At 36.4% G+C, this 25,919-nt stretch overlaps 1 protein-coding gene across 2 annotated transcripts in view; it reads right to left on the reverse strand.

Annotated features, from left to right (window-relative positions):
- LOC106067204 (neuronal acetylcholine receptor subunit alpha-10-like) overlaps positions 1 to 25,919 on the reverse strand; it is an 85,302-nt gene that overhangs the window by 12,623 nt on the left and 46,760 nt on the right. The window contains exons 1-3 of one of the 2 annotated variants that reach the window (XM_056034279.1): positions 16,772 to 17,179; positions 3,929 to 4,071; positions 1,067 to 1,111 (exon numbers count right to left, since the gene is read on the reverse strand). In XM_056034279.1, the coding sequence (XP_055890254.1) occupies positions 1,067 to 1,111; positions 3,929 to 4,071; positions 16,772 to 16,979 (396 nt within the window). In that variant the 5' untranslated portion in view covers positions 16,980 to 17,179. Of the gene's footprint in view, positions 1 to 1,066; positions 1,112 to 3,928; positions 4,072 to 16,771; positions 17,180 to 25,919 lie in introns of those variants that run through there. The other variant, XM_056034280.1, reaches the window with a different exon arrangement.

A 25,919-nucleotide genomic window follows, 5' to 3' on the forward strand; every position in this document is an offset into this window, starting at 1 on the left:
ACAACCTGCTTTCAAGTCCGCCAGTTACCCTGGGCAAGGCACGTATCCCGTATGGGAATCAAACGTATGCCGAATGCAGCCTATTTTTGGGTGAGTGAAATGTAGGCGTAACAGAGGTGCCCCACGGAAACGCTTTATACACCGTTTTAGGCACAAACTTCCTTTAACTGACATAGAAGTGATCACCTTCGTAACGAGACAGCTGGAGATCACTCACAAAGGCCGCGGAATACACATTTGAGACCAAAAGAAAATTCACTGCCGAGGATAGACGTAGACGGCGAAAAAAGTATCTAAAATCTAAATCGACCACGGGAGGACAATGGTTATTTTTGCGCTGGATGTGGCAAAACATGTAGGTCTTAGATGGGGCTGCGTAGCCAAGTGAAATTAATATTCGGAATCTATCTATCTATCTATCTATCTATCTATCTATCTATCTATCTATCTATCTATCTATCTATCTATCTATCTATCTATCTATCTGTCTGTCTGTCTGTCTGTCTATCTATCTATCTATCTATCTATCTATCTATCTATCTATCTATCTATCTATCTGTCTGTCTGTCTGTCTATCTATCTATCTATCTATTTATCTATCTATCTATCTATCTATCTATCTATCTATCTATCTATCTATCTATCTATCTATCTATCTATCTAGTTGGTCCATAAGTCTAATTAAAAAATGATTAAACTTATTAAACAACTTTACTTGCAGTTTTTAGATAACTCATTGAAATGTAGATCTAATATAACTTGAGAAAAGAACCCGTTACAATACATACATAAACGCAAGGGCACTCACTGACTCTCTTCCTTACAATAATTCTCCCACTTGCGGCGGACGAAAAAATTCGAAAATTTAACCTGTTACAACTTACAAGTACAAGCCTGATTTATTAGAAAGTAATATACAACACTTTTTATTCTAATATTTAATAATAAAATTTTTAAATTAAGTTATTTGTAATTATATTGTGTTTTCTATAGCAGGTAGATTACAGTTTACGTGGCGGCTTGTTTGTCTGAGTATGTCAATCTCATAATATGTAAAAATACTTACAACATTTAACCAACCACTAGTGGTCAACACCTGATTCTTCATGTCCTGTTTATAAGATACAACAAGCATAGTATATAAATGCTTAAAAAAACTGCAAAGCTTATATAAGGGAAAGAACTGTACATTTATAGCCATATATCTTAATACTGTAAGATTTATTTCACCAGTTTCTATATCAAACTAAATTAATTTATTACCATTAATTAATTAGTTGACTTGTTAATTTTTTTCATTATTCATTCATGTTTTGTTAGTTGCAATGAATAAAGATGTAGAGTTTTAACTTGACCCATGTATTAGAAGTGAGAGAAATAAAGAGTACAAAATTTGAAAAAAATGATTTGAAAAATAGTCAAATAGTTTGTGTCTCTCTTGCTTGACACATGCTTTCATAATTATTTTCTACCTGCATGCTTTTTTTGTAAACAAAAAAAAAAAAAGTAAATTCAATAGGTCCAATTCATGTACAGATTTGTTTAAATTTCGTTTTGTCTACAGCTGATACTTAAATTCTTAATGTTGAAACAAATTAACTTGATAGCAATGGCTGTTTCTTGACACACTCTTATATTTAAAACACGTTACTTGGCTATTTCTGAACCCTAACCCTACATTTGAGATATCAGTTATTTAGCTAACAGTTGCTGTATGATCCTCCTGTTTACGTATTCTATAGGATTATTACTATTACTATTATTTATTTATTTATTTAAACGATTCTTTAAAAATGAACCGTTCTTCTTATGATTTTTTGTACGAGCGATTACGTTGCTCTCAATAACTAATGTTTAAGTAATTAAGAAAAAAGCAACAATTTTTTACCCCGAGTCAATACCCCCATTCCCAGTTATAAAGTGGATTTTGGTTATGCGACTAAATCTACTGAGTATGAAGGTGTTTTTTTTTTATGATTAAAAGATAGTGTAAACTAGAATACTGGATCTAGTTAGAGATAGAGATCTAATGTTGATATTATGTATTGATAAATTGTACTGTTATCATTTATACATATGAAGGTGACACTCCCGTTACCCTTTCTACATTTATTTTGGTATTTTGTTCTCTAAATAAAAAGAAATATCCATTTGGTTTTAATAACTGTGATCGTTATCTCACGGCTTTTGAATAGATCTAGATTTATCGTTTTAATGCTATTAGGATTTTTTTTGACAGTGTTAAAAAGTACAATTACTTTATCTCTCTCTCTCTTTATCTCTCTTGAAAAAAAAAAAGAAATACACTCTACATTTATCTTATTAATGTAATTTTTTTTTATTTAGACCGCGTCTAAAAGGAAGTGGAAATGACGTAATAATAAAATAAGTAGACTTAGGGGAAAAAGAAAAAAAAAAAACATCTATAAAAATACGAAATTCGTGATATTTTTGTTGTTGCTTTCTATGTAGACTGCAGCCTTTTGGGAAAACAGCAAAAATAAAATACAAAGGTTTGATAGAAAGCTAGCGGTTTTTCGCGAATAGCTGTCCTCAGGCTGCGAACCTGTTAAAGACCGTTCTTAGTGAGTGTCTAGGAGGTAAAAGGAATCTGTCTATGAAATTTTCATGGGGATCTGTAAGACGATTTTAGAGATCTCTTGATAAATTAATGAGTAGTATTTTACAAATATTTAGTAGATACCTTTTAGAGGTCAAACCAGAGTTATCGCTGTGTGTTAGTATTCCCCCCCCCCTCCCCGAAATATATTGCTATAACTTGCTACTACGAGAAAACACACGTTGAACACAAGAGAGAGATCTAGAGACGATCAAGAGACATGGTGGATTCCTGCGATTTTCTAGGGAGAACTTTGCATGCTGATGGTTGAATTGTCTACTTTATTTGTTGTTTAGTTGTTAAACTTATGTGTCATTAATCATTTCTTTCTTTGGCGTGCCTTTAATTGACAATACACATGAACTGTCAAATTTCTAGGAAAATCGTTAGACTCTTTTTCCAAATCTCGGTAACTTCCGGTAAGTAAGTTAAGTAAGTAAAGTTTCCCTTTCAGACCTTGCAATGGGCAGATGATGTTTTGGTCATCTGTTTCTTCGGCTAACGGCTAACAAGCAGGGTGTCATGTAGCCAGCACAACGACCAACCGCCTTTACTTTCCCCAACTAAACTCAGGTACCTACTAGAGTTAGGTGGACTAAGGGACACCTTAAAAATACCGAAATTAAACATTTCCAGGTTCGGAAGCCAAGCGCTTAACCACTCAGCCACTGCGCACACTAATCTCGGACTAGTGTCCAATGTCCCACTTTTTGCACCCATGAAGAGTTTACAAGCTAACAGAAAGAATTGTTTTAAAAAAATATGCAAAGGTGGTGCAGGGATTGAGGTTTATAAAAAAAGAAACTAAATTTAGTAAGCAATTCCCTGATGATGTTGTGGTTCCGCTTTCTGAATATAAAAAGAATTTCTTAGGAATATCATGATCTCACAGATATCTGCGAGGTCAGTTTTTGCTAATAAGGAGGCGCTTTTTTCCACCAGGGTATGCTTCTAATTTAAGTGCTGATGGATTAGTTTTACAACCTGATTTTGCCGACTTCGGTAGGTGTTTCTGACAAACCTAGACATGCTGTCATTATTATTATTATTATGGAATAAAATTCATTTGATTTCTATGGCACCTTCAGGGTCGAGCTTCGTTAAAGGGAAACAAATTGAATTGCAGAAATTTTCTGATGATGTGTCTGGTCTGAAGCAGTACTGCCCTTCTACACTTAATAAGGATCCTCTTAGGAATGCTTAAGGCTATGAATGTGTCTTCGAGGTCAGTCGTCATTATCCCTTTATTCCCACAGATTGCTTCCATGGTTACTTACTCTCTAAGCTTAAACGTTCGTATTTTCTTACCAAATCATGTATCATTAAAAGAAAGAGAGACAATCGAACTTGAACTGCATGGTTCTGCTGGTAGACAGGCGGGATAACTCGTTTATAATTGGAGAAGAGATCAGAGTGAAGCTTTGCCACATCATCCACAGTAGCAGTGTAACCTGAAAGAGAAATAACATAGAAAAGACATGTATTGATTTTTATAACGGTCTTTTCATGCGAGTTATATTCTTGTACTTTTCTGTATCATTATTTTTTTTATTTCGCCCGCAATTCTCTTATTTCAATTTCCTTCAAAGTAGACACACGTTTAGACCATTATTCTTTGTTCGAGCTACAGAAATAAATATATTCCGCACGGACTAGACCTGATGTCGGTGTAAGTGGAATAACAGACGAATAATCACAAAGCCTACATGATTTCATTCGAATGCAAGGGTATGCTTTGCAAGAAATACAACTCAAGATTTGTCAAGAGACTGTATCACTGAACTCTAAACAATAACCCATAATGACTTATACATGTTTACAAGGAGCGGGAGAAGGAGGGGGGTATGTGTGCTTCAACGACAAGACTCAAAGTATACACTAACTAGTAGATACATGTACACAGTAAAACACTTTCAAATGCACCTTTGGGCAAAGTCTGCTCAATATTGGAGTTGTAAGTACTTTTTATTACTGATCCCATTATCTCCCTTGTTCTTGCTCTAGTACTAGCCAGTTCTTACCGGTCAGCTTGACCTTGCTGCATCACTCAATAATAACAAAGTTAGCTTGAAGATTTTTGTGTGGCACGACAACTTAAACTTAATTTAAAAAAAAAATTGTACTGATTTCTGCCGTACCACAATGGTTAATGTAATCACACGTATAAATAAATACATAAAGTAACAAGTCAAATAAAAAGAATGCTGTTGGTTTTTAAACTACTCTCATAGTGAGTGAAATTGCATCAATTGTTTTGAATTAATCATGTGATCAATCGTGCTGCATATTCAATACTAAATTAAAAAGTAAAAAGGTCTGCTCGAGTTGGTATTCGAACTCAAGCCTCCAGGATTGTAGGCAGGGCCGGTCTTAGGCCACTGCAACCTATGCGGTCGCAGTGGGCCCCGCGCTTTCATAGGCCCCGCGCTAATTCTAGGTGTAATTATTAAATTGCAAAATATATACGAAAAATTCCTGGAAATCTCCTGAATTTATTCAAATCTCATGAAAGCTCATAAAAATCTCATGAAAATAGATAAAATTGTCATTTGTGAGTCATTCATTGCGGAAAACACACAATCCTACGCGCGTTAAAAGAAAAAGGCATTGTTAGCTTTCATGTAATAGAATGTAATAATCGGGCGAATGTTCACCTTAATCGGAAGTTCCAATACTTTATTTACTTTGATAGTCACTGGCATATAAATATACCATAGGTTGCAAGGTTCGTAGAGTAAAGTTAATTTGATAGCAATTTAGTACTTAGTAAAGAATAAATATAATTCAAAGTCGATTTTTGTTCTAATACAAAATCTTAATTTTCACTTATTATCCTTATTCCCACCCAGACTTGGCCCCGCGCAATCAGTTTCGCATAGGGCCCCGCAATTGTTAGGACCGGCCCTGATTGTAGGCCAGCGTGTTTTGCCAATGAGCCTTTCAATGATTGTAGGCCAGCGTGTTTTGCTACAGAGCCTTTCAATGAGTGTAGGCCAGCGTGTTTTGCCACAGAGCCTTTCAATGATTGTAGGCCAGCGTGTTTTGCCACTGAGCCTTTCAATGATTGTAGGCCAGCGTGTTTTGCCACTGAGCCTTTCAATGATTGTAGGCCAGCGTGTTTTGCCACTGAGCCTTTCAATGATTGTAGGCCAGCGTGTTTTGCCACAGAGCCTTTCAAGTTACCAGAAGGTTTTACATATCTGTTTGAAGTTTACACTTTGTTAACGAACCACCTAATTCGTACATTAGTGTGATTATTGTCACAGGTCGCCCGTCTCTGATGTAGTACATTTTCCAAGTAAAAGAAAATTAATTAATTACATTTATTTTTTTTTTTTTTTTTTTTTTTACTGCTTCATAATTTGTTATCAACAGTAAATAATTATGCAAAGTTTCAACTTGATCCGAGACTGGGAAGTTGGAGAACTAACGTGTAAAAGATTTTGACCAGACAGACGAAGTGACTTGATATCAAACCCTGTAAAATATATGTAGATGCATAAATCAGAATGGTACAGTGCCTTGTCTTGCTACTATAGTTTGCACAACCTTCTCAAGTCTAATTTCCCTTAAGAACAAGTGTGGGAGACTACATCCGATGGAATTTTTAGTGACATTTTTTTAGTTTGATCTCGAAATGTTTTGTCTCTTGAACTCGGAATACTGTCAGCGACTTTTGTCTTTCCGTCACATCTGCTGATAAATCTGGGAGGGGAATGGGTAGGTGATAATTAAGACGAGAATTGAAATCAACTTTTACAAGAGAAAAAAAAATTCCAAATTCAACAACAATAATAACAGCAGCAATAAAAGCATAAATAGCAACAACGATAGAACACTTACAGTAGCAACATCAACAGCAGCAACAACAGCAGAAGCAACAACAGCAGTAGCAACAACAGCAGTAGCAACATCATCGGTAGCAATAACAGCTACAATAACAACGACAACAACAACATCAGCAACAAAAACAGCAACAACATCAACAACAAAAACCAACAATAACAACAGGAGCAACACTGAGTATCTTAATGCTCCACCACCCCATCTCTCTTAAACCTTGACACCATTATACATTGATACCTTAATATATATATATATATATATATATACAAATGTAGTACATTGTATGTCAAATGTACACCTTAATAACATGTATAAATATTGGATACTATCTTTCAACATTTTGCTTTCTTGTATACTTATCTTTACTTTTGTATTCCTATTCACTTTAGATTTTATGATGACAAGGCTTGAAATCTGATTCACTTGGAACATAAGTTCAGCAGAAATACGATCTAAAAATACATTCGTTCTTTCTTGGCATTCAATTTAATTTAAGACTGAAATATTTTCTAGACTGTGCTTTGTAATCTTCGGCTTTCTGAGATATATTTGGAGTTTTTTTTTTCAAGCTAGTTTCCGGAATCAAATTACACACTCAGACTCTATATAACCAGAGACATGTTGCCGTTTGTGTATCGATGCGTGCACTGTATAGAAAAAAATATTAGATTTTTTTCATTTATATTTCATTTATTTCATTTATAGTTTTTCTTGCTTTAAAAAAATAAATTTTTAAAATATAATTAACTGTACACTCCTAAAGCTATTTTCCAAAATTATAATGTACTGAGGAATATTAAAAATAAAGCAGTTACATAGAAAAAGAAGAGAAAGTGATTTGGAAAAATGTAATGATCAAGATCAATCTAAGGAAACCTAAAGAAAGAGTAAAAAAATGAAAAGAGAAAGCTTGGGAGAGAAATAAATAGATAAAGCATGCGAGGGATTACACTGAAAGATCATTGTTAAAACTAAAGAGTCGTAGCTGCTACTTCCTCCATATTGTTTAGAGATTACATTAAAGTTTAGAAATTTGATTCGATTTTGCACTGCTAAAATTGCAAATAAAGTATCATGTAATTTTTTAAATACATATCTTATCCACACTTTTTATATTTTGTACCCCAGATATATCAAAGATAGCTACAAAGACATAAAAAAAGAGTTTATAATGGGAGTTTACGATAAACAAACTCGTGGTCAGTCCATGTGGGCTAATATTGGTACTTACACATTACGTTGCGCACTGACTTATCAATGTCGGTTGCACGTAGTTCTGAGTAGATCTTGGTGTTGTGTTGTAAGAAAACCAAAATGTCTGGTTTTAAAGTAAATGTCTTGTTTTCTAAAGTAAAGTCTGGTTCTAAAGTAAAGTCTGGTTATAAAGTAAAAGTCTGGATCTTATTGTAATATCTAATTTAGTAAATTAAAAGTCTGTTTTAAAGTAAATGTTTGTTTCAAATAAAAATGTACAAGACAAGTTTTTAGTAAAAGAAAAGTCCTGAAGTAATGTCTTGCTTTAAAATATATGTCTGGTTCTAAAGTAAATTTACTAACGTAAAAATATGGCCTAAAAATATCATTTAGTTCTAAAGTAAATCTAGTTGTAGAATAATTTATTTTTTTTTAGCAATAAAAGTCTGGCTCTAATGTCAAATATGCACGGTTATTGCACTTTTGGTTCAAATGTTTAAGCTAATTTTGTTTTCTTGTGTTTGTTTCAATAAATGCTCTGAAAAATCTAATCCAATCCACATTTATTTTTCTTTTTATTAAGACACTATCTAATTTTAGCACGAGAACCATGGGGGTGATGACCTCCGAAATGAGTACAGCAGTACTAAAATGTTCGCGTAGGCACATGACCCTGGGTGACGATACAGTTCCAGATAACACTACTCACTTGACAGAGTGTAATTTTGGGGACCTGGATAATATCAGTTATCAGCCTGTTGAGACCTGGTCGATGCTAAGCAGCACGGCCGTTTCAGAGTCCTTATCAAACCTGATCTGTTTAGCTTTCTTTCCCTTCTATTAATAAATGATGCTGCGTTATCTTTACTTTGACCAATTCCTTAGTCTGTTGAACCGTTTGGGCACCACAAATGATCTGTCGACGGTCTTTCGCCATTCTCTTTCAATGTCATGTGTCTATTCTTTGATGTTGTCTTCCCAACGCCTTTTTTTCCTATTCTTATTTTCCTGGCACTGTTCCCTGAAGGAAGGTCTTTGCGAATCATGAGGACCTCAAACCATTCAATGGATGCATGTTTTAAGTTATTAATTGTTCGTTTTTGGAACACATAAAATAGTGACTCGTGGTAGCTAAAGAGTAACTTCACGACCTACTAGGTGATAGCTAAAGAGTAACTTGACGACCTACCTGGTGATAGCTAAAGAGTAACTTGACGACCTACCTGGTGGTAGCTAAAGAGTAACTTGACGACCTACTTGGTGAAAGCTAAAGAGTAACTTGACGACCTACCTGGTGGTAGTTAAAGAGTAACTTGACGACCTACTTGGTGGTAGCTAAAGAGTAACTTGACGACCTACTTGGTGGTAGCTAAAGAGTAACTTGACGACCTACCTGGTGATAGTTAAAGAGTAACTTGACGACCTACCTGGTGATAGCTAAAGAGTAACTTGACGACCTACCTGGTGATAGCTAAAGAGTAACTTGACGACCTACCTGGTGATAGTTAAAGAGTAACTTGACGACATACCTGGTGATAGCTAAAGAGTAACTTGACGACCTACCTGGTGATAGTTAAAGAGTAACTTGACGACCTACCTGGTGGTAGCTAAAGAGTAACTTGACGACCTACTTGGTGATAGCTAAAGAGTAACTTGACGACCTACTTGGTGGTAGCTAAAGAGTAACTTGACGACCTACTTGGTGATAGCTAAAGAGTAACTTGACAACCTACTTGGTGGTAGCTAAAGAGTAACTTGACGACCTACTTGGTGGTAGCTAAAGAGTAACTTGACGACCTACTTGGTGGTAGCTAAAGAGTAACTTGACGACCTACCTGGTGATAGTTAAAGAGTAACTTGACGACCTACTTGGTGGTAGCTAAAGAGTAACTTGACGACCTACCTGGTGATAGCTAAAGAGTAACTTGACGACCTACTTGGTGGTAGCTAAAGAGTAACTTGACGACCTACTTGGTGGTAGCTAAAGAGTAACTTGACGACCTACTTGGTGGTAGTTAAAGAGTAACTTGACGACCTACTTGGTGGTAGTTAAAGAGTAACTTGACGACCTACTTAGTGGTAGCTAAAGAGTAACTTCACGACCTACTAGGTGGTAGCTAAAGAGTAACTTGACGACCTACCTGGTGATAGCTAAAGAGTAACTTGACGACCTACTTAGTGGTAGCTAAAGAGTAACTTCACGACCTACTAGGTGGTAGCTAAAGAGTAACTTGACGACCTACCTGGTGATAGCTAAAGAGTAACTTGACGACCTACTTAGTGGTAGCTAAAGAGTAACTTCACGACCTACTAGGTGGTAGCTAAAGAGTAACTTGACGACCTACCTGGTGATAGCTAAAGAGTAACTTGACGACCTACTTAGTGGTAGCTAAAGAGTAACTTCACGACCTACTAGGTGGTAGCTAAAGAGTAACTTGACGACCTACCTGGTGATAGCTAAAGAGTAACTTGACGACCTACTTAGTGGTAGCTAAAGAGTAACTTGACGACCTACTTAGTGGTAGTTAAAGAGTAACTTGACGACCTACTTGGTGGTAGTTAAAGAGTAACTTGACGACCTACTTTATGGTAGCTAAAGAGTAACTTGACGACCTACTTGGTGGTAGCTAAAGAGTAACTTGACGACCTACTTTATGGTAGCTAAAGAGTAACTTGACGACCTACTTGGTGGTAGTTAAAGAGTAACTTGATGACCTACTTGGTGGTAGCTAAAGAGTAACTTGACGACCTACTTGGTAGTAGCTAAAGAGTAACTTGACGACCTACTTGGTGGTAGCTAAAGAGTAACTTGACGACCTACTTGGTAGTAGCTAAAGAGTAACTTGACGACCTACTTGGTGGTAGTTAAAGAGTAACTTGACGACCTACTTGGTGGTAGCTAAAGAGTAACTTGACGACCTACTTGGTGGTAGCTAAAGAGTAACTTGACGACCTACTTGGTGGTAGCTAAAGAGTAACTTGACGACCTACTTGGTGGTAGCTAAAGAGTAACTTGACGACCTACTTGGTGGTAGCTAAAGAGTAACTTGACGACCTACCTGGTGGTAGCTAAAGAGTAACTTGACGACCTACTTGGTGATAGCTAAAGAGTAACTTGACGACCTACTTGGTAATAGTTAAAGAGTAACTTGACGACCTACTTGGTGGTAGCTAAAGAGTAACTTGACGACCTACCTGGTGGTAGCTAAAGAGTAACTTGACGACCTACCTGGTGGTAGCTAAAGAGTAACTTGACGACCTACTTTATGGTAGCTAAAGAGTAACTTGACGACCTACCTGGTGGTAGCTAAAGAGTAACTTGACGACCTACTTGGTGGTAGCTAAAGAGTAACTTGACGACCTACCTGGTGATAGCTAAAGAGTAACTTGACGACCTACCTGGTGGTAGCTAAAGAGTAACTTGACGACCTACCTGGTGATAGCTAAAGAGTAACTTGACAACCTACCTGGTGATAGCTAAAGAGTAACTTGACGACCTACTTGATGGTAGCTAAAGAGTAACTTGACGACCTACTTGGTGATAGCTAAAGAGTAACTTGATGACCTACCTGGTGGTAGCTAAAGAGTAACTTGACGACCTACTTGGTGGTAGCTAAAGACTAACTTGACGACCTACTTGGTGGTAGCTAAAGACTAACTTGACGACCTACTTGGTGGTAGTTAAAGAGTAACTTGACGACCTACTTGGTGGTAGCTAAAGAGTAACTTGACGACCTACTTGGTGGTAGCTAAAGAGTAACTTGACGACCTACTTGGTGGTAGCTAAAGAGTAACTTGACGACCTACCTGGTGGTAGCTAAAGAGTAACTTGACGACCTACCTGGTGGTAGCTAAAGAGTAACTTGACGACCTACTTTATGGTAGCTAAAGAGTAACTTGACGACCTACCTGGTGGTAGCTAAAGAGTAACTTGACGACCTACTTGGTGGTAGCTAAAGAGTAACTTGACGACCTACCTGGTGATAGCTAAAGAGTAACTTGACGACCTACCTGGTGGTAGCTAAAGAGTAACTTGACGACCTACCTGGTGATAGCTAAAGAGTAACTTGACGACCTACCTGGTGATATCTAAAGAGTAACTTGACGACCTACTTGATGATAGCTAAAGAGTAACTTGACAACCTACTTGGTGATAGCTAAAGAGTAACTTGACGACCTACTTGGTGGTAGCTAAAGAGTAACTTCACGACCTACTTGGTGGTAGTTAAAGAGTAACTTGACAAACTACTTAGTGGTAGCTAAAGAGTAACTTGACAACCTACTTGGTGGTAGCTAAAGAGTAACTTGACGACCTACTTGGTGGTAGCTAAAGAGTAACTTGACGACCTACTTGGTGGTAGCTGAAGAGTAACTTGACAAACTACTTGGTGGTAGCTGAAGAGTAACTTCACGACCTACTTGGTGGTAGTTAAAGAGTAACTTGACGACCTACTTGGTGGTAGTTAAAGAGTAACTTGACGACCTACCTGGTGGTAGCTAAAGAGTAACTTGACGACCTACTTGGTGGTAGTTAAAGAGTAACTTGACGACCTACTTGGTGGTAGTTAAAGAGTAACTTGACGACCTACCTGGTGGTAGCTAAAGAGTAACTTGACGACCTACTTGGTGGTAGTTAAAGAGTAACTTGACAAACTACTTGGTGGTAGTTAAAGAGTAACTTGACGACCTACCTGGTGGTAGTTAAAGAGTAACTTGACAAACTACTTAGTGGTAGTTAAAGAGTAACTTGACGACCTACCTGGTGGTAGCTAAAGAGTAACTTGACGACCTACCTGGTGGTAGCTAAAGAGTAACTTGACGACCTACTTGGTGGTAGTTAAAGAGTAACTTGACGACCTACCTGGTGGTAGCTAAAGAGTAACTTGACGACCTACTTGGTGGTAGCTAAAGAGTAACTTGACAAACTACTTAGTGGTAGCTAAAGAGTAACTTGACGACCTACCTGGTGATAGCTAAAGAGTAACTTGACGACCTACCTGGTGATAGCTAAAGAGTAACTTGACGACCTACTTGATGATAGCTAAAGAGTAACTTGACAACCTACTTGGTGGTAGCTAAAGAGTAACTTGACGACCTACTTGGTGGTAGTTAAAGAGTAACTTGACGACCTACCTGGTGGTAGCTAAAGAGTAACTTGACGACCTACTTGGTGGTAGTTAAAGAGTAACTTGACGACCTACCTGGTGGTAGCTAAAGAGTAACTTGACGACCTACTTGGTGGTAGCTAAAGAGTAACTTGACGACCTACTTGGTGGTAGTTAAAGAGTAACTTGACGACCTACCTGGTGGTAGCTAAAGAGTAACTTGACGACCTACTTGGTGGTAGCTAAAGAGTAAATTGTCGACCTACTTAGTGGTAGCTAAAGAGTAACTTGACGACCTACCTGGTGATAGCTAAAGAGTAACTTGACGACCTACCTGGTGATAGCTAAAGAGTAACTTGACGACCTACTTGGTGGTAGCTAAAGAGTAACTTGACGACCTACTTGGTGGTAGCTAAAGAGTAACTTGACGACCTACTTAGTGGTAGCTAAAGAGTAACTTGACGACCTACTTGGTGGTAGCTAAAGAGTAACTTGACGACCTACCTGGTGATAGCTAAAGAGTAATTTGACGACCTACCTGGTGATAGTTAAAGAGTAACTTGACGACCTACCTGGTGATAGTTAAAGAGTAACTTGACGACCTACCTGGTGATAGTTAAAGAGTAACTTGACGACCTACCTGGTGATAGCTAAAGAGTAACTTGACGACCTACTTGGTGGTAGCTAAAGAGTAACTTGACGACCTACTTGGTGGTAGCTAAAGAGTAACTTGACGACCTACCTGGTGGTAGCTAAAGAGTAACTTGACGACCTACCTGGTGGTAGCTAAAGAGTAACTTGACGACCTACCTGGTGATAGTTAAAGAGTAACTTGACGACCTACCTGGTGATAGTTAAAGAGTAACTTGACGACCTACCTGGTGATAGCTAAAGAGTAACTTGACGACCTACCTGGTGATAGTTAAAGAGTAACTTGACGACCTACCTGGTGGTAGCTAAAGAGTAACTTGACGACCTACTTGGTGGTAGCTAAAGAGTAACTTGACGACCTACCTGGTGATAGTTAAAGAGTAACTTGACGACCTACCTGGTGATAGTTAAAGAGTAACTTGACGACCTACATGGTGATAGCTAAAGAGTAACTTGACGACCTACCTGGTGATAGTTAAAGAGTAACTTGACGACCTACCTGGTGGTAGCTAAAGAGTAACTTGACGACCTATTTGGTGGTAGCTAAAGAGTAACTTGACGACCTACCTGGTGGTAGCTAAAGAGTAACTTGACGACCTACCTGGTGGTAGCTAAAGAGTAACTTGACGACCTACTTGGTGGTAGCTAAAGAGTAACTTGACGACCTACCTGGTGGTAGCTAAAGAGTAACTTGACGACCTACCTGGTGGTAGCTAAAGAGTAACTTGACGACCTACCTGGTGGTAGCTAAAGAGTAACTTGACGACCTACCTGGTGGTAGATAAAGAGTAACTTGACGACCTACTTGGTGGTAGCTAAAGAGTAACTTGACGACCTACCTGGTGGTAGCTAAAGAGTAACTTGACGACCTACTTGGTGGTAGCTAAAGAGTAACTTGACGACCTACTTGGTGGTAGATAAAGAGTAACTTGACGACCTACTTGGTGGTAGCTAAAGAGTAACTTGACGACCTACCTGGTGGTAGCTAAAGAGTAACTTGACGACCTACCTGGTGGTAGCTAAAGAGTAACTTGACGACCTACTTGGTGGTAGCTAAAGAGTAACTTGACGACCTACCTGGTGGTAGCTAAAGAGTAACTTGATGACCTACCTGGTGGTAGCTAAAGAGTAACTTGACGACCTACTTGGTGGTAGCTAAAGAGTAACTTGACGACCTACTTGGTGGTAGCTAAAGAGTAACTTGACGACCTACCTGGTGGTAGCTAAAGAGTAACTTGACGACCTACTTGGTGGTAGTTAAAGAGTAAATTGTCGACCTACTTAGTGGTAGCTAAAGAGTAACTTGACGACCTACCTGGTGATAGCTAAAGAGTAACTTGACGACCTACCTGGTGGTAGCTAAAGAGTAACTTGACGACCTACTTGGTGGTAGCTAAAGAGTAACTTGACGACCTACTTAGTGGTAGCTAAAGAGTAAATTGACGACCTATTTGGTTGTAGCTAAAGAGTAAATTGTCGACCTACTTAGTGATAGCTAAAGAGTAACTTGACGACCTATTTGGTGGTAGCTAAAGAGTAACTTGACGACCTACTTGGTGGTAGCTAAAGAGTAACTTGACGACCTACTTATTGATAGCTAAAGAGTAACTTGACGACCTACTTATTGATAGCTAAAGAGTAACTTGACGACCTACTTATTGATAGCTAAAGAGTAACTTGATGACCTACTTGGTGGTAGCTAAAGAGTAACTTGATGACCTACTTGGTGGTAGCTAAAGAGTAACTTGACGACCTACTTATTGATAGCTAAAGAGTAACTTGATGACCTACTTGGTGGTAGCTAAAGAGTAACTTGACGACCTACTTATTGATAGTTAAAGAGTAACTTGACGACCTACTTTATGGTAGCTAAAGAGTAACTTGATGACCTACTTGGTGGTAGCTAAAGAGTAACTTGACGACCTACTTATTGATAGTTAAAGAGTAACTTGACGACCTACTTTATGGTAGCTAAAGAGTAACTTGACGACCTACTTTATGGTAGCTAAAGAGTAACTTGACGACCTACCTGGTGATAGCTAAAGAGTAACTTGACGACCTACTTTATGGTAGCTAAAGACTAACTTGACGACCTACCTGGTGGTAGCTAAAGAGTAACTTGACGACCTACTTTATGGTAGCTAAAGAGTAACTTGACGACCTACCTGGTGATAGCTAAAGAGTAACTTGACGACCTATTTGGTGGTAGCTAAAGAGTAACTTGACGACCTACTTGGTGGTAGCTAAAGAGTAACTTGACGACCTACTTGGTGGTAGCTAAAGAGTAACTTGACGACCTACTTAGTTGTAGCTGAAGAGTAACTTGACGACCTACTTGGTGGTAGATAAAGAGTAACTTGACGACCTACTTAGTGGTAGCTGAAGAGTAACTTGACGACCTATTTGGTGGTAGCTAAAGAGTAACTTGACGACCTACTTGGTGGTAGCTGAAGAGTAACTTGACGACCTATTTGGTGGTAGCTAAAGAGTAACTTGACGACCTATTTGGTGGTAGCTAAAGAGTAACTTGACGACCTACTTGGTGGTAGCTAAAGAGTAACTTGACGACCTACCTGGTGGTAGCTAAAGAGTAACTTGACGACCTACTTAGTGGTAGCTAAAGAGTAACTTGACGACCTACTTGGTGGTAGCTAAAGAGTAACTTGACGACCTACCTGGTGGTAGCTAAAGAGTAACTTGACGACCTACTTAGTGGTAGCTAAAGAGTAACTTGACGACCTACTTGGTGGTAGCTAAAGAGTAACTTGACGACCTACTTAGTGGTAGCTAAAGAGTAACTTGACGACCTACCTGGTGGTAGCTAAAGAGTAACTTGACGACCTACCTGGTGATAGCTAAAGAGTAACTTGACGACCTACCTGGTGGTAGCTAAAGAGTAACTTGACGACCTACCTGGTGATAGCTAAAGAGTAACTTGACGACCTACTTGGTGGTAGATAAAGAGTAACTTGACGACCTACTTATTGATAGCTAAAGAGTAACTTGACGACCTATTTGGTGGTAGCTAAAGAGTAACTTGACGACCTACCTGGTGGTAGCTAAAGAGTAACTTGACGACCTACCTGGTGGTAGCTAAAGAGTAACTTGACGACCTACTTGGTGGTAGCTAAAGAGTAACTTGACGACCTACTTATTGATAGCTAAAGAGTAACTTGATGACCTACCTGGTGGTAGCTAAAGAGTAACTTGACGACCTACTTATTGATAGCTAAAGAGTAACTTGATGACCTACTTATTGATAGCTAAAGAGTAACTTGATGACCTACCTGGTGGTAGCTAAAGAGTAACTTGACGACCTACTTATTGATAGCTAAAGAGTAACTTGATGACCTACCTGGTGGGTACACAAATGAGCCTGATATCGTCTTCTGTTTCTGGCTGGAGTCTCCATTGAACTGGACACACTGTATCATAGTGTTATTGATCCCCAAGAAAAACAAGATCCCGAGAAAGCAGCTGACTTTGAAAAGGCAAGACTTCACATAGCTGAACACAGCTCGCTCCACGTCCACTGTGGCCAACGTCCTCAGCAGTAACGACATGGTGTTTAAGAAGTTCGGCTATTTGAATGTGTCAAACACGTGCTAAGGTTTTAAACCCAACTCTTGGAGTATTGATCCAACAGGCCATGTGTTTATCATTTTTTGCCGCGTTAAAATATGTTGCGCCCTTCTTCCACATGACGAATGGGAAAAGAAACACAATCTTTATACATTAGAGAAACTTAAAATGCGTCTGTTCATTCAGCTTCTATCGCTAGTAAATATTTTCTAATGGATGATTAGTTAAACTTAAAACATTGCCATTCACTAGATCTTTCGGTCATTATCACATAAATACATTGGACACGCATCAGTGCACCGGTAAGTAGTCGCAGCGGAAACAATGGTTACATTTACAAACCTAGCTCTCGGCAACATAATAATTGCCTCCCATGAAATGTAAAATTATCTTTTAATCTTACAAAATGCTATAGTTGTAAAATTTAATTTGATACTAAATACATGTATACATATTTATTATGATGAATATCAATGGATTGTCTAAAGGTAAAGATAATTTTTGGCATTTATTAACATCCATTCCAAAATCTACAGAACATGTTTTTTTTTAATAATAATAGTCATCACATACAAAGTCAACAAACAATAACAAACACTCAGCTTTGCAGAGATGAACACCAGATCCAATGAACAATTAAAAAACACAATGCTTTTTTATTTGTATTAATGTGTAGTGGTTTATGTTGACGGACCTCAGTAGATAGAAGAGTAAAGTGTATGATTTAAAAAAAAAAGAATACACAAAATTATCAAGAAGTGAAGATAAATAAAAACTTAAGACTTGGAATGATTCACTCTCGAATCAAATTCGAACAGTTCATGTCAGAGAAAGCCATTGGCGATAGATGGACAGATGTATAGAATCGATATATAAATTGATAGATACAGCAAACAGACAGACAGACGGATAGATAGATAGTTAGAAAGATAGATAGATAGATAGATAGATAGATAGATATATAGATAGATAGATAGATAGATAGATAGATAGATAGATAGATAGATAGATAGATAGATATATAGATAGATAGATAGATAGATAGATAGATAGATAGATAGATATATAGATAGATAGATAGATAGATAGATAGATAGATAGATAGATAGATAGATAGATAGAGAGATAGATAGATAGATAGAGAGATAGATAGATAGATAGATAGATATTAGCTTACACTTTCATCATGGAATAAAAATGTTGGTCAAAAGCTGGACAATGAAAATGGAAGTTTCACCAAACTACCCAGCCAAGTTTTGTTGACATGCAACACTAGTGAACATTTGGATGGTTTTATTGAAATACTTTAAAAGTAGTTCAAAGAGAAGCCGGAAGTTGGTGAATAAAAAAAAAATAAACATAGATTGTTGAAAATAAAAAAAAAACAAAAAAATAAAACCTTAACATATTAAAATGTATGTAAGAATAGAATATATAGATTCTATCATCGGCACCATATAGATTTCTATCTAGACATGAAATAGTGTTTTAGAAAATCGAATCATTTATTTCAAGCTGAAATTTCGCAAAGTTGATAAAGCATCGCACAAATAACGCGAATGTCGTAGGCTCTATTCTATAATGGCTTTTAAAAAAAATCTCCTTCTCATGTGCATTTTTTTCTTGTCACCCTGACAGCGAGTAACATTGCTTTCTCCTTACATTCAGTTACATTCATTAGTAAACAGTTCAAGAAACACAACGAGGTAAAACTGTCCAATCAAATCTGACCGGAAGTGTAAACACAACTATTATCAATGACCGCTAATTGAAAAAAAGAAACACAGTACACTGGTCCAGTAAATCCCAAGAATAACATTGATCAACACGCACACGATCAGTCCTAACGATTATCTCCAGAGTGTCAAAACCATCTTTTGTTGTTGTTTCTGTTTGGTCTTTTCCTGCCCTCTAGCGGATGACATTGTCCGAAACACTTGCGACCAGACCGGGCAATAGTTTGTCCATTACGGCAATGTTCTGTCGCTACCATTTACGGGGAAGCCATATCATTTTCAGATTTTACCGTAGTCGAATCTATCATTGCGTGATTACTTGTGAACATGGAGACAGGGGGGAGGACTAGGGAGAAGATAGAGAAAAGGGGGAGGGGTCACATAATCGAATACATTTAAAATGTGGAAAAAAAATTGAATTTGAAAGTAACCATGACAACTAAAAGAGTTCTGACAAAAAGGGCATCAGAAAAAACTAAACTTACTTACTCAACCTTCTGAGATAGTTGTATTTTTTAAAAATTAGTTCTTAATGTCGATTTTGGAAACAGTGATTGGAAATAAAGACACACGTAAATAACTTCTTGAGTTTTCTGGTTTTCTTTTTAAGCTATTTATTCAGTGGGCGAAATATTTAGTAATGAAAAAGAAACAAAAGTTTGTGGCTGTTTTTTTTTTGGATTTTTTTTGTTGTTGTTTTCTGTTGAACATAGTCATAACAAAGAAGGTAAAAAAAATTCAAATATTTCGCAAGACGTTGTTAAATAACTTGATGACCATCGAGTCATGCTCTAATGCACAAACTCTCTGCTCGTCGAAGAGTTATTTCTTCTACTTAAGTATTGCAAGTAAAATCTTTGTGAAAGTATTTTTTGTTAACTTAAAAGTCTCGATGACTTAGTTGACACACACATTATTTAGGCCAAGAGGTTTTTCTATCCAATCAGGCGTAAAGGTAAAACTGAAATGTTGCTGAAATATTCTTTGATTTGTAAGGAAGAAATCGCACGCTTGGAATCCTTCTGGAAAAGTCTGCCACGTCTGCTGGAGTAATTTTTTCTTGCATTTACTTAGGAATCATATGAACTTTCATATAGGAAACATACTTAAGAATAGCGCCAGACAGGATTTGACTTCTGACGTCACGATCCCGTTCAAGCCATGTTTCTTAGACGTCTCCAATTATCAGATAAGGTCAATGGATTAAAGTTCAATGGACTAAAGGTCAATAGGCTGAAGTCCAACGATCTTGAATGTGTAAACTTTATGGATGTTTATATAAGTTTGTGATGGTTTAAAGTTAAGAGAAAGTAAATTTAAAACTTCAATTTGGTTTTATGAAAATCAGTCGTAGAAATAGAAAACTTCAATATGGTTTTATGAAAATCAGTCGTAGAAATAGAAAACTTCAATATGGTTTTATGAAAATCAGTCGTAGAAATAGAAAACTTCAATATGGTTTTATGAAAATCAGTCGTAGAAATAGAAAACTTCAATATGGTTTTATGAAAATCAGTCATAGAAATAGAAAACTTCAATATGGTTTTATGAAAATCAGTCGTAGAAATAGAAAACTTCAATATGGTTTTATGAAAATCAGTCATAGAAATAGAAAACTTCAATATGGTTTTATGAAAATCAGTCGTAGAAATAGAAAACTTCAATATGGTTTTATGAAAATCAGTCGTAGAAATAGAAAACTTCAATATGGTTTTATGAAAATCAGTCGTAGAAATAGAAAACTTCAATATGGTTTTATGAAAATCAGTCGTAGAAATAGAAAACTTCAATATGGTTTTATGAAAATCAGTCGTAGAAATAGAAAACTTCAATATGGTTTTATGAAAATCAGTCGTAGAAATAGAAAACTTCAATATGGTTTTATGAAAATCAGTCGTAGAAATAGAAAACTTCAATATGGTTTTATGAAAATCAGTCGTAGAAATAGAAAACTTCAATATGGTTTTATGAAAATCAGTCGTAGAAATAGAAAACTTCAATATGGTTTTATGAAAATCAGTCGTAGAAATAGAAAACTTCAATATGGTTTTATGAAAATCAGTCGTAGAAATAGAAAACTTCAATATGGTTTTATGAAAATCAGTCGTAGAAATAGAAAACTTCAATATGGTTTTATGAAAATCAGTCGTAGAAATAGAAAACTTCAATATGGTTTTATGAAAATCAGTCGTAGAAATAGAAAACTTCAATATGGTTTTATGAAAATCAGTCGTAGAAATAGAAAACTTCAATTTGGTTTTATGAAAATCTGTCGTAGAAATAGAAAACTTCAATATGGTTTTATGAAAATCAGTCGTAGAAATAGAAAACTTCAATTTGGTTTTATGAAAATCTGTCGTAGAAATAGAAAACTTCAATATGGTTTTATGAAAATCAGTCGTAGAAATAGAAAACTTCAATATGGTTTTATGAAAATCAGTCGTAGAAATAGAAAACTTCAATTTGGTTTTATGAAAATCTGTCGTAGGAATAGAGCAATGATTATTTAGCCTTTGAACTGAAAGGTTAGCGGTGTCGTCAGCGCTAGATGCTATCCTACAATTAAAAATCTTCAGAGTGTCAGAAAATTATATTTCATTTTTGTTCCCTGTCATAAGTTTACTCTTTTGTCAATTATTTTTATTGTTGTTGTCACATTAATGTCATTTTGATATTTCCAAGACGTATAACTTCAGTTCTCTAATTTATACTAAGTCAATTACCCAAATCCTTTTTCATACACTAGAACTGGATGACTTTCACATGCCACATGTTCGTGTAGCATGTGCTCTGGCCTTTCGTCTCCATGATCCTGGATTCGAAACCTTCCCGCCATCCTCAAGCCGTCCTGCGGCGGGACCTTCGACATAAAGGGGTCACGGACGTCACGCCTGCGGGGAGTTGAAGCTAGGAGTTAATAATCTTCCATTCTAAAGAAACATCTAAAGTAAAGTTCCCCTTTCAGTTTATTGACTATAGGGCAGATGATGTAAAAGTCATCTATTTCTGTGGCACAACGACCAACCACCTTTACTTTTCCTCATCAAATGTCAGGTACCCATTAGAGCTGGGTGGACTCAGAGGCGCCGAAATAAGAAATCCCAGGATTGGAGCCCCGGACCCCGGTTCAGAAGCCAAGCGCTATGCCGCTCAACCACCGCACCTCCTAAAGAGCATATAAAGTAACAAAAAAAAACACAACTGTTTTATACAAATGACTGCAGACAACTTGAAGGGGCTCAAAGTCTTTCTATCATTTTCTTTTCTTAGTGCAAGGAAATCTTTCTTTGATCTAAGAAAGCAAACTGAAAAACAGCTTCATGATTGCCTGTTACCAGGAGCGACCAATCACGCTCCCTGTTCTTTGCTAAATAGTCACACATACTAACTCTCAGCAGCCCCGAAATCATGTAACAATTTTTTTTCACTCAGACGCTAATTATTATTATTTTTTTTTTTTACAAATTTTGTATCAACTCACTTTGTCTGTCTGATACAAATTTTAATTTTAAAATGTAACAAATGCTAAAAAAGGGGAATCACTCCGCATTTACAGTCGTATATCTAAATACTGTACGAATTATTTTCCTTTTTCTTTATAAAAATAATTAGACAGAGGGAGTTAATACAAGATTTGTAAAAATAAATAGAGTTATAACCCCTTTCTTTGACAGATTTCATACTTTGATATTCTAAATAACTCTTCTTAAAGCAAGAAGAATTTCAATTCTGGGGGTCTAAAATGTTTCGATGAAAGATTTTTTTTTAATTTGAAAATTGAACTTGAAATATTCCATTTGCAGTTGATGAGTCAAGTGCACCGACAGACCTTAAACTGATTAACTTTCAAAAGCAGAATTTCATTTTGACAAATTTTGAGCAATGCAGGCAATTAGTTTTTACGCTGTGTTGCCTTCAGAAACTTAATAAATCTCCTTGGGATCCGATGTTTATATGAACCAATAATCGTTTTAAGTTATAAAACTGGCGAAACCTGTCATAAAATAATAGTACCCCTTACAGACCTTGCGATATAAAGGCCATAGGTAGACCTTACACATATGAACTTCTCGATTCCAAGTTCCGGCATAGAGAATTTGGGACGCAGACGGACATTTAGTTGGTTTCATGAAAACAACTTAAAACATCCAAACCTGACTAACTACTTACGAAGAAATGGTGGATAAAACGCGTTCCTTATCAAAATGGTGTCTGCTGTATTTCATTTCTACTTTTGCAATGATGTGTCACGTGATAAGAATGTGTAGAATTATTGAATTGGCCCGTGGGCTGAAGAAGGTAGAGCATCACTGATAGAACAATAATTGTATTGATTTCTTTCAAATGTCTGATATTTATTTATCATTTAGTATGTGTCTGCTTGTGTGCGTCTTCATTTTTAAGTTTAAATTTTAACCGAATATAAAATTATTCAATATATATATTTAGAGAGAGAGAAAGACAAAGTTAGAAATAGACAAAGAGAGATGGAGGGAGGGAAATCTAGAGATACAGAAATACCTAAGAGATAAGAGTGATCTCGCTGTGAACTATATTAACTATATGAACTATATACAACTTCTACAGATCGCAGATGATAAAAAGCTAGCTGTTTTGGTGTTTCTAGAGTACAAAATATAGGAAACGTGGGTAAACTATGTATTTAAATTTTTTGTGTGAATTTCCTGAGTACAAGAAAATTAAATTTCAAATTTTTTGTTGTTGCTTGTAGCATAAAGTAATTTGGATTATTTAGTTGGCAACACTGATCTTTTAACAAAGCGTCCTTGACATTGTTTAGTTAAATTATTTATTTGAAATTCTCTCCCAATCTTCCTCTTTTTACTTTCTTAAGTTTTTTTTAAAGGATCCCTTACAGCTCATCCACCTTTCTCCATAGCGCTTTTACTTCTTTTTTTTTAAGATTACCTCTAGTCAAGTCATAACTTTATGGAGGGGGGCCTGGACGCTAATCTTAAAAACGGCTCTAACGTTTAGAACGCTTCTAGAAATTTAAAAGTTGAGAAAAGAATTATCTTGTTGGCTACAAAGGAGAACTCTAGTTTGACTCTAATCATTTTTCAAGTAAAAAAATGAAATAAATTTAAATTTGGCTAAAGATGTATATCTAGGTCTTTATCCCACATTGGTTTTGTAAGGACTATAACTTTCTTGAAATGAGTATCGCTTTTGGGAATTTCCGAATGCAAGGCTTTTCTGACTGAAGAGTTTCATAAATTAATATTCCGGTAAATTTTGCGCATCGTCTTCTAAGTCTAGACCAAAATATCAGTGGAATATTATAAAGTGAACTAGATCTATACATTCGCTTAACCAGGATTTTTTCTCTAGGAGAAAGGGAGGTGGTAAAAATATTCCATGTTTTTTTTTAAAATATAACATTCATTAATTTTCAAGAGAAAAAACAATCACTCTATAAGTCTCATAACGTATTTTTAATGTTTTCTTTTGTCTATGTTGCTGTCTTTTATTGCTAGAATAATCTGAACTGGATCTTAAAAATCAATAACGTAACCTCTTTAAAATAAATCGTGAGAATTACTAATAGAACGATTTATAGGCGTGTCTTATATACCATCGGCTGCACTCAATAAACTTCAAATTTATACATCTTTTATTTCTGTTTGTCTAATCTGTGTTTTTTCTTTCTGGACACACGCGTACACATAGAAAATGCTGTTTAAACAAAGTATCAGCCGACGGAAATGAACAAGTCTCAGTATCGATTCCGTCCTAGAAAAAGAATGACCGACTACGATCTCAATATTGAAATTTATGTTCACCAATCACGGTATCGGACGATGGATAATAATTCCCAGAATGCCAATAACACAAGAAGTATCTTCACCAAGTGATTTCCCTCCCCTGGATTCCGATTGAATTTTTTTCACCTCCCTATGGTGTGGGAAGTGGGATTTTTTTTTTTTAAAGGGGAGACCACTTGCTTGTATGTCTTGGGGTAACTCCTGTTTGTATTTTTGTGAAAGAAGTATAGGACCGAGGAGGAGGGGGATGGGTCGTGTAGAGTAACATTGAGAAAACAGAGATGTAGTCTTTGGATTTATTTATTTTTATTTCATAACCCAGGAGCAGCCAACTATGGAGATGTGGTCAATGCAGAGATGATGTAGCTTTTAAAGAGAACAAGTCATTTCAGCCAGTTGATTTGAGGCATTCTAAGACAGACTTAGTGACTCGAAAGTAATTTGAGATCTATTTAATGAGACGGAAAGACCGGCAATGGACAGGGATCCTCAAAATATCCGGGGAAAAAGCATACTTTCTACGTGCATTTTTTTTTTTTTTTTTTTTTTTTTTTAAGCTTTTGGTGGTAGAAACTATAAAGGTCAAAACTAATATATAGCCTAGAAAATTTATTTATATTTTTTTTTCCATTTTACCTTTAATAATATTTTCCCGATAAAATTGTAACCACAGTAGTCTCCTCTTTGTTCAGTTTTAAAGATTACAGTTTACGTTTTAAGAGCATAAAAATACAGCAGAGGTTCTCAAACTTTTTCCGTTTATGGACCGTTTACAAGCCATACGATATTAGCGGACCCCCGACACAGCCTGATTTGTCTGCCCAAATCACATATTTTTAAAGCCGCTGACAGAATCAAACTCTCCGCAATCGTGTGCGCTTTTTTTTGTTCAATCTTTTGATGTCGCATTGCTACTAATTATCTTTGTTTTGTATACACCTCTGCCCGACTTTTGAAGAACTAGATTTTCTTTCAGTTCATTACGATTTGTTACAAGATGTCGCTTTAGTTAAGTAGGTATCTAACTTTCATTCGATAGCATAATTTAAAAAATGGCACATTCAAACAAAAGACACATTTTAAAAAAATGACACCCTCCAACAAAAGACACATTCAAACAAATGAAACATTCAAACGAAAGACACATTCAAACAAATGAAACATTCAAACGAAAGACACATTCAAACGAAAGAAACATTCAAACGAAAGACACATTCAAACAAATGAAACATTCAAACGAAAGACACATTCAAACAAATGAAACATTCAAACGAAAGACACATTCAAACGAAAGACACATTCAAACGAAAGACACATTCAAACGAAAGACACATTCAAACAAATGAAACATTCAAACGAAAGACACATTCAAACGAAAGAAACATTCAAACGAAAGACA

Source organism: Biomphalaria glabrata, chromosome 7 (assembly GCF_947242115.1).
Source record: "Biomphalaria glabrata chromosome 7, xgBioGlab47.1, whole genome shotgun sequence".
Lineage (NCBI taxonomy): Eukaryota > Metazoa > Mollusca > Gastropoda > Planorbidae > Biomphalaria > Biomphalaria glabrata.